The 12,443-nt window shown below is 44.4% G+C and overlaps 1 protein-coding gene across 2 annotated transcripts in view; it reads left to right on the top strand.

The window, feature by feature from the left end:
• The window catches only part of Fip1 (Factor interacting with poly(A) polymerase 1), a 31,613-nt gene extending 20,199 nt beyond the window's left edge, over positions 1-11,414 (top strand). Inside the window, exons 4-5 of one of the 2 annotated variants that reach the window (XM_075690266.1) lie at positions 4,321-4,515; positions 8,567-11,414. In XM_075690266.1, coding sequence (XP_075546381.1) covers positions 4,321-4,515; positions 8,567-9,406 — 1,035 coding nt within the window. In that variant the 3' untranslated portion in view covers positions 9,407-11,414. The remainder of the gene's footprint in view (positions 1-4,320; positions 4,516-8,566) is intronic. The other variant, XM_075690267.1, reaches the window with a different exon arrangement.
• Positions 11,415-12,443: the final 1,029 nt, after the last annotated feature.

The following is a 12,443-nucleotide window of genomic DNA, read 5'->3' as shown; positions in this document are numbered from 1 at the left end:
TATAAAATAAAGCCATAGGAGCAGGCACATTTATTTGAATAAAAGGGACATTAATGGAAAATAATAGGTCGAACTAAATTGGCAGATTCATGTGATGGAACAACAAATGCACTGCTGTAGCAGGGAGCCGAAGGTGCTTAAGCGAGAAGATTATGTTAATTTGAAAGGGCAGGTGCCTACACTTTAGAAAAGTAAAACTGGTTAGATAATATATCCCTGCAGAAACTTGTCAAATGAAGCCAGTTGTCAGTAACATAAAGCAAATTTAAGTGTATTTCATCATGATAGAAGGTGCAGTTTGGGCGATTTTCCTCCTCTCAGACATTGACAAATTCACTGATCTTGATACGGCTCTATAGGCACTTCCTTTGGGAGTGTGGTGCCCTCTCTCTGCAGGCTCCTGACCCAAAGCAGGCAGTAGAGCGCAGCAGGTCGTAACTGCAGAGATCACAGGTGCAGCTGCTTGTGAGACGCCATGTTTCTTGTGGCCAACTGGAGTTGGGGAAAGGTTGTGCAGCCTCTTCAGTTGCGATCCGAACTGTGACTAAGCACTCTGTTGGCACAGAAAGAAATAAGGAAAATTTTTCAAAGGTTCTATACGAGTGATATAACAATCTAGAGTGATGCAGCGTTTGCCTTGAAGTCCCTTTAACTTGCCATGGTGGTTCCGTGGCTATCGCATTCTGCTGCCGAACGCACCGTCCCAGGCTCGATTTCTGGCCGAGGTGTTCGGAATGCGAAAATGCTTGTGTATGAGGTATACTCCAGGTGGTCAAAATAATCTAGAGCTCCCCCCCCTTGAGCATAGCGTCCCTAATAGTCCACTGTGTAACTTCAGGGTGTTGAATCCCATAGTTAAGTTCAATTTAAACTCCCTTTAATCACTTGGTAAGCGTAACACCTGCTGAGAACTTTGCCATGTAGTCTAGAACAATGTCTGGCTGTTGCCTTATGGTAAAGGTATATTTTACAGGCTCAGGATCAGTTGTCTAATTGCAAATAATATTGCCTGTACATGTTTATTGTGGTATGTAGTAACTGCTTGCGCCCATATTATTGATTTTATGCTGTCGTTTGATCTGCTTAATGCTCAGTTTCTTCACTTTCCATGTTCTTTCACTAGTTGACCCACTTTGCCCTCCCTGCACCTGCATGTGTCTGTATGTATGTGCGTGCTGTCCAGGGCTGTGAAAGCCTTTCTGTGTCATTTCTGTTGCACATTTCCCCTCCTTACTTGTTTTAGAGCCATGTGCTGTGTGGGACATTTCTTTATATCTTTTTTTTTTCTTGTGACCAAATAACCTTCAAGATTGAAATGCTTGTTTGTAGTTGCCTTCCTCCTTCCTTCTTTTCTGATGCCAGTTCTGCTACTTCGGTGTGCATTGACAGACAAGCTTCCTCTTTTTCCGTCAATGTCTTTGCTGCTGGCTTCCCATTGTTGGTAGAGCAAAACCGTAGCTTCACTTTTTTCACAGCAAAAGTAAGAGAAACATTTTGACCACTGTAACTTGTGTAATTTTCAACTGCCCCTTGTAGTTCTTGTGCCATCTAGAGCTGTGGCTGCTGCCTTTTGCGGCACTTACAAGATAGGCATTTTTCTGTATTTGGTAAGGTTGCTAAGGCAATAATATATTCTGATACTTAGCTGAAAGCTAGCCACTAAGTTTTCCTGCATTGCTTTAAGGCCCATTTATTTCTTGGGTTTATAAATTTTGAATACAGTGGCGCTATCAACTCAGCTGTTAGGAGCACTGCTGTCTTGAATGTGCAGTGCATGCTACAAAGCTGTTTCTCTGTGACAGAAAAACAAAAATCGGAGAGATAGTATATGTACTAAACCTGGCAGTGTATGCTGTTAGTATAAGTGTTAACCGTTTGCTGCTCCTGTTTTTTGAAGCCTTATGGCTTTGCCGCAGTGCCTTTGTGCTTGGGGAGGCGCTTGATGCACGTTGTCTCCGGTAGCATGTTCTGATGATGGAGTAGTTGTGGCCTTGACTGTGCTTGCCTATGTTACTTTGTTTGCTGTGCATGACACATAGTCATATGACATTGCTAACACTGTACTGTGAAGATTGTTCCTGCGGTGAATGTATGCACGAAATGGTTCGTATCCATGTCACGTAATGATGTCACTTGGCATTAGTGCTACTTGTAGATAGTCGGACGGTATCATTCAATGACATTAGCACGCTTTCTTCAGCTATGTCATAGTGGAATGAAGTGCTATCTTTATTACTTTGTAAGATTATTACATGCCTAATGACTTCACGCCTGCAAAAATCGAAGCCTGACCTGCAGTGACTTTTAGATCTGCTTTCTGTTGCTGTCGACACTGATGGCGTCGTTGAAGCTACATTAGGTCCTCTTATTTATTCCTGGAGACCTTCTAACCTGCTTTCTTCTTTTTATTTATGGAATATCGGTTTTCTTGGAAGCTTCTCACCTGTTATTCGGCATATGGTGGGCCCATAAGAAGCCATTATCGTACCATTCTATACGGCCATCAATTCTGAAGGGGACATTGCTTTTCCACATATTGCCTGCCACTAATGTGACACCTTGTGATTCAATGTGCACTTACTGAAACCAACATTGCATTCACTTGTCTGGTAGGATCAACTGGTAGGATCAACACTCATTAACCTATATGTGCTATGTGTAAGCACAATTTTTTTTTTTTTATTGAATACGGGAAATACTGGCAGCATAAGGTTAATGGCAGTAATGTGAAGTGGTTGCTTGTAAGCATGACATAGCCACATGGTCTATTCAGGACACAAAGCTTTCTCTGGCTTTTTCAGTTTGACTGTAACTGTCCTGCTAGGGCTGATTGTGCACAACAGTCGCATTTCTTGTGTGTAAGCAGTTGCTGCTCACTTTTATGTAATGCTAATAGAGTTTGTGAGGTTTTTGTCTTTACTAGCAAATAATTAAGCATGGCCAGAAAGTGACTATTATAAACTAATGCCATTTCTGTTATTCACAAAGAGTGCATGCATCATATGTCTGTCAAATAGTACATGTACTTCAGTGTATGCATGAATCATGTCATTCTTTGGCAATGCTGAAGCAACATTGATTGGCATGTGTTGACTAATTTGATTAGACACTGCTTGAGACATATCCTATTTAGCGAATTAATATACATTTCCCTGTCATTGCTGTGTGTGCCTCATGTGACCAGCACTGCATAGTGTTGCCAGGATAGATATTTGTAGAAGACTGTACCAACAACTGAAAATTTGAGTGTTTTCAAAATTCTGTCATTGAAACAGCACAAATGCCTGCTGTCTTGTTTACTTTTTTGTTATAATTTGTAACAGAATACTGTACATCATTGGGTTATTGTGCTGCCTATGCAGGAAAGTGGATAGTTAAGCTGTTAGAAACACACCGCAGCTCTGTGATAGGGCAGGTTGTACTGAATTAATTCATTATACATTCCAAACTGATGCGCACCTTCTTTGTTTGGGTGTCTGCATACCTAGTCACTTCTCTTAACAGCCCTTCCTGCCAGCAATTAAATGGTGCTACTGCACTTTTTTCCCTGCAGTAGAGTGAATTCCACTGTAGGCATTGCTACTCTGATCAGGCAATAGATAGGGGCTGCATTCTCATCTGACCAGTTCTGGCAATTAATTTCATGCAATTTCAAACCCTGAGCACTACACAACTGTAGTGAATAGCACTGAGCATTGATGTCATGATGTACCCATCAGCCCACCCCCTCTTGATAACATTGACGGCTAAGCGATGTGGAAGCACCCTTCACAGGAAACATGTGGACCTGCAAGTTCTTCTTGCATATCTGCTTGTGCTGATTCATCCAATTGGCCTGCCCTGAAAGTGAAATGCTATCATATTCACAAACACCCCTTGACTTGAAATTCCTCAGCTATGCAGAATGGAGGGCAGTATTGCACTTCGCACAGGTTCAGCAGCACTTCTTATCAATTCTTGAGTTGTCAGTTTTCAGCTAGGCAGTTCTGCTGTCTACGTGGTGGTGCTAAAGTGAAGGGCCATTTCTCAAGCAGGAATCAAGGAGCTATGGTTATAGGTTAGTGACTGCTTTAGTTGAGAGGTCGTACTGCCCTCTGTTAGACAGGGCAGTGGAGAAAAGTTTCCAAGTCGAGGGGCATTTGTGAAATATGCCAGCATCCCCCGGAAGTGTTTGACGGAGAATGTGGCCCCTAGGAATGGCGGACGGGGAGGAACGAAGTGCCCCAAGCACATGTGTTTTTGGGCGATGCCCCACTGGCCTGGCAGCAGCAGAGGCAGCAGCAGCAAGGGCCCCTTCCTCCTGAACCTCTGCTGCCGCAGGTGCCCATTCCACCGGTAAACGAGAACAGCAAGTACACAGGCGTGGGCATAGGCGTCCCCCCACCCCTGCTGGGCTCCAAGAAGGCGGGGCCCCCACCGGGGCGCAAGATGTCCGGCAGCATCGACGTCATTGGCGGCGGCGCCCCGTCCTTGCCAAGCCGGCGACCGGGCGCCGCCAAGGAAGGGGTCATTCAGGTGCGCTGCTCTCCTCTTGCCCCTTCCTCACGTATCTTCTCTTACAGAAACTTTGCGTCCCATCCTGCCCTCTCCACACTTCTCTACTTCTGTCCATTTCTCCCGCTCCCTGTTGGCCACGTTAGTCCCAGTAAATGTGTACCACCTCATTGAAAATGCTGGACTTGTGCACAACCAAGTTTCCATCTCTTTGAGCAGAGCTTTACAAATATACACATTTGCACAATGTGAATGATGTGCAAACAAGTGTTGCTGTATGTAAAATCGAACGCTCCTAATGGCCCAAGCACATAGAGCCCTGGATTGAAATCAGTTGTATGTTTGAAGTTATGCTCACCGTAGCCTTGGCAACAAGAGTTCGGTCCATGTGTAATCACTTCTTCTGGCTTTTGTTTGCAATTATATTGTGTGAAGTTCAGAGAAAGTGGAGAGAGTAAAGAATATGGAGGTAGCATCAAAGAATGGCACAGTTTTGAGAGTACTATGTAGGGACGTTAACATGCTCATTTACCTATCCCCATACATTGCACACTGTGCTCTTGGCTGGCAGACACTCTTCAGAATTGCTCAGCAATCTTTGCCACAATGAGTATTCCAAAATGGTAGCAGAACAGTGAACTTTCAAATTAAAAGATAGTATGTTTTTTAGAGCTGAAAAATCATCTGCAAATCTCGTTTCAACAAGTGCGACTTGCCATGCCTTGGGTGCACATTAAAGAACTTCAGGTAGTCAAAATTAATCGATAACCCTACGCTACATTGTCTGCCATTGCCACTGTAGTGCTTCAACTTTAAACAAGATCAAGCAATCAATCTTTTATGGCAAGTAGTTCACCTGCCAAGCAGTTCCCATATTTGAAGTTCTATCGCTTTTCTGCCTGCCACATGACACGAGCACACAATAATATGTTTTCCTAGCTACAGCATTGCTGGAGAGCAGAAAAATGATGTTTATGGAAGGTGCCAGGCAAAAAGATGCAATTTTTTCGGGGTGTTCACTGCATGCCTGCAAGAATAATTGAAGATGCTAGATATTTTTGGAAGAATTCGGTGTAAAGACTATGTGGGATATCTCAGCAAACTGCAGTTTGCAGATGACGGTGTCCCGCTTAGCAGTGCGGAAGAACAGATGCATCATAGGATGTGTATATTAAAGAAATAGTTTTCTATTGAAGACAAGCACATGCATGAGTTGGAGTTAGTTTCTTCTTTAAGCACTGTCCAGTTATTGCACGATGTGCTTGACTATTGCTCTTTGAAGGGTGAAGGGTGGCAGTAAAGGTAGTTTGTTGTCCAGGGCACATTCTGTCTTATAAACCTAAAGAACTTTGATGACTCCTGTGCTGGCGGCGAGGGGGACATTAAAGGAAACTTAATTTTCACTATTTATGTGAGGCTTGTATTTCATATTTTTAACTTTTATTTTTCTGCTTGTCATGTCTGCTTTGTGTTGATTTTTTGCTATGACACTTCTTTTACCTTCACTTCCTCATTTAATGGCTATGTACTTGGGCAGTTAGCCATTTTCCGTTCCTTGTTGTAGATAGAGTGTAGGCTTATTCCCCTTGACATTAATAGTCAAAGCATGGTAGGACATTAATTTATATTTGCTAACATTCATCACTACACAAGTCTACATTGTTCCATGTGTATTTGTAGCACTTTGTGCACTTTATTGCACCTTCATGCAATTGACAACTGCAAGCTTAAAATAGCACTGGAAAGGTATGAGGACGATGCCTGTCTTTTATTGTGCTGACTTGTCTATACTTGGTTTGTAACGTAATGACTTGTATGCTTTCAAGAATAAAGTTCACTGATTTGTGAAAACCTTTAAGTTCGGTTTTTCTTCACTACATTTCCTTGCACATCATTTTTCTTTTCTGACCTCCGTTGGTTTCGGGCCTGTGTCAATTGCATATAAAGACAAGTAACCGAATCTGCAGAGATTTTAAGCAACTGGAGAGACATGCATTGGCAGCAACAATAACTTTTATCTCAACATCCACTATGCTCATTCATAGCCTCTTGTATACTTTCTGTGCCATTCAGCCTCCTCACCTGGCCTCCTCGCATTTTACTCATTCTGGCCTGACAGCACCCTCTCTAGGGGCATTATGAAAGTGTCTGCAAGCTGGGGCCGGCATGCAGAAAAGTCGCAGTGGTAGCATGTGCCCGTCTGTAAGTGTACTAAACATGTTTGTCTGAACAAAGCAGCCACTGAGGATAAAGGATAATGCGAGTTTAAAGCAGTCACTGCTGTACATAAAGCAAAAAGGTGCTTTCATCTGTGAAATTGACTATTGGCATATTGTTCCCAGAAAAAGAATGGATGAGTCTGTGATAGCAATTCGTCATGCTCCACATGCTAAAAGAAATTAAATCGGTCGGCTTTCTCATTCTGTGCACTGTCACCGACACCCACAGGATTGATACGGCCACAGTTCAACACATAGTGGAGACATCATGAACTACGTTCCGCATCTTGAAAGTTCAGACTGCTAGTTATTCTTGGCATTTGATCAGTGTCATTTGATCATGAACTTGATTAGCACTTGAGCAAAAACGGTGTTCAAGTGCTTTGACAGATTGAAGTCTTCAAGTATTCAGGCCCCGATCGTCACAAGAATTTGTTTGAGATGATCCTAAGTTTTTCCGTCCTCTGCTAACTAAATTTGCCCTCAAGGTAACGGGTAAGAAAGACATCGCCAAAATGTTTTCGCAGATGCTTTAGCTGCAAAAGATGGAAATATTTGGGTTTGTGTTGCATTTTTCAAGCATCGTATTGCTTTATTGCTAGACTAATGTGTAATATAGCTTCAATATTTAAACGTGCTAGGAAGCATCTGAGGATAAATGAGAACAATCTCTTATGCTTGTTTGTTTCTCGTGTGCATAGTATTTTTTTGCGGCACATGAAATTTGTGGCATAATGTTTGTTCGTGCTAGTGTAGGTGTTACTTTGCACTTGGATTCAGTAGAGCAATAGAAGCTGCACAAAAAAGAAGGCCAGCCCTAGCCGGTGCTGCACTATAGCACCATCTGCTATATTCTGGGCTGGCACTTCTGACATGACAGCCTGCGCTCTTTGTGGTGATGGGTGGGAAGGAAAGAGTATAGGTGGCTATGGCTCATTCATCTCAAAGGCTTTGGGCTTGCAGAGAGCATTTTTAACTTCTTGTTTGGAAGCTGCCAGCATGAAACATAAGGTGTAATTATGTTATTCATTACAGCATAGTTGCTGCTTGCTCAATCATGACAGTTATGTGTCCTTTGCCTTAACCATGTAGTGTTAAGCAAGTGCTATAATCCAAGTTTACTTTTCTTTGAACAGGTTAACTCTCTTCAGTGGTTTCCGTTGTATGACTTACCCATCATCTGTGTCTGTAAAAATTCTTTTGAGCTCTTCATATCATTTAATGACTCTATCATGACTGATGTAAATTATTCATGCTTTGGAACTTGTATGTTTAATGATTTAGGCCTCCTTTTTCATTGAGCATAGTATATTACGTTCTGCTAGCCTTCTTTATGGTCATTGTAGTTTTCAGGTACTCGGCTTACAATTTCTTTTTGTTGCCTGTCTGTATTGTTCTGTTCCCACATTCACCATTCTATCTTTGTGCCCACCCATGTTCCACCCAGTCTCCCTCAGCACCATACCTGCACAGTTGTGCCTTGTTCTTTTCTGTTGTCTGTGTGATTACACGTTCTGGTGGTCGTTTCACTTTTCCTCTATTGAACCTGCCAGCATTCTCTGGATTGTGGATCAAGCAGGAAGCTGCCGTACCTTGGGGGCAAAAGCTATAGCACAGGGGTGTCCTGAGATAAAAAAAAAAAGATGGCTGAACGTTAGTTGTGCCTATAGGCACACATGGTAATCGAGAGCTGCAATGCAGTGACTGCATACCTAAATGCAGGCTGGACTGCTGAGAAGTTAGGCCTATTCTTGGCACCTGTGATTGGTTCGCTTTTGTCCCCAAGTATTGTGCGCGTGGTGCAGCATGCATTGGCCTGTCACCAACATTGACAGGCCCTGACCGGCTCGCAGGTGATCGGCGCCGGGGAGCAGCCGTTGGGCGGCATCACCCTGCCGCCGACGCACATGCCGCCACCGGGCTACATGGGCATGGGCCTAGACGGGCTCAGCGTGCCCCCGCCCATCCCTGGCATGATCCCAGGCGTCCCGCCACCAGGCTACGAGACGGGTGCTTTCCCACCTCCGCGGTTCACGCACCCACCGCCGCCGCTGCCGGGAAGCGCCGGCGGAGGCGGCCCCGGTGGAGATCGCAGCTCATCGTATGGAGAAGATGGCCGATCGTCCTACTACAACGGTGCCAGCGGGTATGGCCAGTCGTACGGGGACGACGGTGGAGGCAGTGGTGGCGGCGGCTCTTGGTCGGGCCGGGAACGCAGTGAGCGCGGCCATGGCAGCGAGCGTGGGGACCGTAGCGAGCGGGAGCGCGAACGGGACCGCGAGCGGCCCTCGTCGCGCCGAGAATACGACGATGAGGAGCGGCGTGAGTCACGACGCTACCGCGAGTACTACCGCGAGCGGGAGCGAGAACGCGACAGGGACCGGGAGCGGGACCGGAGAGAACGAGGAGGAGGCGCTGAGGACGAGTACGAGGAGACATCGTCGTCGTCACGCTACGAGCGGCGGCATCGCGAGCACCGCGGTGACAAGGAGGAGCGAGAGAGGCATCGGTCAGAGAGGCGCCGCCGCCACCACCGGGGTGGGGACGATGAGGAGGAGGAAGAGCGGCGCTCGTCCAAGCATAAGCACAAGCGATCCAAGAAGGAGCGCCCACCTGTCGAAGAGGCAGAGGCGCCTTCTGGCGAGGCTGGGGGCGCGCCTGAGGCAGCCGGCGATGAGTCGAAGGCCGACTGACATCCTGCGCCGGACGGTGAAAGTGTACAGTTTTGGCTGAATAGTGTCTGGGAGCAGCAGGTGAAACATTCAGACATGCTTGGAGGAGACCATGTCCAGAGATGCTGGAAAGAGAGTCTTGCAGTACAGCAGTCTGCTTAAAATGCAGTAGAAGCACTGTGCCTAGCACGAAGTAACGAAGACGAGGCATGGGTGCCAGTGATGTGTTAGTGTGCGATTTGCTTCCACCACTGTTACTGCCCTACCTGGTTGCCAGCTTCACATGTGCCTGCTGTAGGGAACTTGCGTGAAATGTTGTGGCTGCTACGGAGTCTCATTCACAGCTTCTTCAGCACTGCCAGGAATAAGTTTGAAATAAGTTAATCAGATTAGGGCCCTAATGGCAGGCTCATTGGATCATCAAATTGGTTGCAGCTGCTATGTTTTATGCGAGCTCCCTTTACCTTGATGCATACATGCACAGTTAGCATTTGCTAGGGACAGCATCAGCAATGGTGGTGGAACTATAATGAGACATCGAAGAGGAATAATAGTAGCCTATGCTAAGACATATTTGCAGGCGTGTATTTTTCCTACCTCTGGCTTCGCATTGGTCATCAAATTCGTTTCACTATGTACGGAGCTGACAGCTGTATTCTGGAAGGTCATTGCAGTGTCTCTGGCTGTGTCAGGCTTGTCAAGAACTTGAATGTGGTTGCATGTCTTTGAGGTGCTCACCACTGAATGTGTACAGTGCCTGCTGTTTGATTAGTTTTGGTTAAGCATTAAAATGAACCACATTGTTCACTTGAAGAATTCCATGAAACTTTCACTGCATTTCTGAAAATTCCTGTTTAGTAATTATTTCCTTTCCTTTCTTTAATTTTGGCTTAGCCTGCCAGGAATTCATGTTTAGCTGCAGATGTTCTTCAAATCCTGTGCTATGCAGCACAGATAATGTCTGCCAGAAGCCCCTTGTGCCATTGCACATTTTTTCTTATGGTATTCATGGTGATAACTTTGAAAAGGAGCCTTTGGTATCTTTTGTTTATTGAACTTTATGGGAAGTATTAACAGTTTGTTTAAGTGTATGCTTGAAGTGCTTGCTATCAAGTTAATGAATGTCCTAGGTACCAAAATTTTTTCTGCATTATGTCTTCATTTCAATTTTCAGAAAAAGAAAAAGCATTTTGTGCTTAATTAGTTTAAGTTGCAACCTTGGAAATTTGTGCATAGCTACCTTGTGCACACAAGGGTGTTGAACAAAAGTCCAGATTTCTGCACAAGCTAGAAATTAGTTTTGCCATGCATATGCATATGAAAGCTTCATGACGATTCTGTGGAGTGACTAATATACTTCTGTTTCTGTCTCTTTTGGCACTTCCGTTGTACAGGTCGCACATTTTAGCATTGTTATTGGCCCTCATGCACATGTCCAGTACGAAGGTCAAACTGTGTTTTCATGTTTATATGCGTGGCAGTAATTGGCTTTCAGTACCTTTTAGTGGGGCAGTTGTGCTCACAGAAATCTAGGCTGTGTGTGAGCTGCCGCCAATTTTGCCTACAGGAATAGCATTAATGTCAAGTTGAAAACCAAGCCATAGTTCGTTGTCATTTTCACACAAACTTTCCAAAGTGTGTCACGTATGTCATTGTACTGTGCAATTCGAATGCTTTCATGCAGTGGAAAAAAGAAAACTCTTCTTTTTAAAAATTATATTTCTGGGCATACAGCAGCCATGCATGTTCAAAATAAAAGGTGTGTTAGTCAGTTTTGAAAAAAGCATACGTTAACGCCTGTTGGCAGTTCATTGCGTCAGGTTGCTCATGCCCATGCCTCTCCATGCCCATCTGTGCTGATAAGAGTGTCATCAGTGTTTAGCCAATTTGCAGAGTTCTTTGCCATTGGCTTCCCATACCGGCCTGACATGTCACATTTCATCAATCACTCAACTGTTAATTTCAGACTCATTCCCTGCTGAGCTTGTTTTCCTTGAGGTGAGAAAATAAACTTATTATGATTATGTGACTACTTTGTAGCTGTGTGCTTATTCCTTGCCTGTCGAATGAGGCAGTGATTCACGCAACTTTCAGTAGTGGTTCATAAAGTTGCTTTGTAGCATGAATCAAACGGCAGCAGCAGGCAAGTGTCACATCAACAAAAGTAAAGTTCAGATGGTACTTGAGAGTCAAGCCAGGAACAAATTGTTCATCGTACAAATCATGCTTTAAGCAATCTCACTCCAACAAAGAAATTCGTTGGGGAGAATACTGGCCCTGTTGTAGAGTGCAACTCATTCCCTTTGTGGTAGTTTGTATCTCTGGTGGACCACAGGGTAGCATAAGGCACATATGGCTGTCCATTGCATTGAGGCATATGTACTATACAGGGGAAAGACAAGGTTGAACAGGCAGAACAAATAAAACAGGTGTGGATGAGGCAGGTGTTTCTAACACCTGTGAAGCTTACTCTTAAATTTCCGCCACATGAAAACAGTGTGTGCCACTTCGAGAGCTTACAAGAAGGTGAGGAGCATGTGAAAACTTCGATATGATGCGGTAAAATTTACCACACACAACAGCTGGCCACATTCACAAACCATTAAAGCCACCTGCTCCCGCCCATCATTTTTAATGTATTGTCATTTGCCATGAGAGACACTGTCTTCTAAATCTGCCACAAAACTGTTGCCAATGGAACATGTCTGTTATTTCTAATAACTAGGGCCTCTAAATTTACCAGCAACTTAGTGGGACACAAGTCGACTGCTATGGTGGCTCAGCAGATTTAGCTTTCTGATGCTGAACATGATGCAAGTTTGGTTTCATACCGTTCCGGCCTTGTTCTAAAGGAGATGAAATGCAAGGATGCTACTGTACCTCGATGTAAGTGTGCATCAAGTGCATTTTGGTGGTATAAATTAACTTGGAGCTCTCCGCAACAACCAAATTATCGCTTTGTGATGCTAAAACTCCATCATTCAGTCAGTCAGTACCAGCAGAAGTATCTGCGGTTGACGGATGTGATATTCCCTATGTTTCCTTTTATGTTGATGCA

The sequence above is a fragment of the Dermacentor variabilis genome, chromosome 4 (assembly GCF_050947875.1).
Source record: "Dermacentor variabilis isolate Ectoservices chromosome 4, ASM5094787v1, whole genome shotgun sequence".
Taxonomy (NCBI): Eukaryota; Metazoa; Arthropoda; class Arachnida; order Ixodida; family Ixodidae; genus Dermacentor; species Dermacentor variabilis.
Note: the sequence above shows the minus strand (reverse complement) of the source record. Positions and strands in the feature narration are given on the sequence as shown.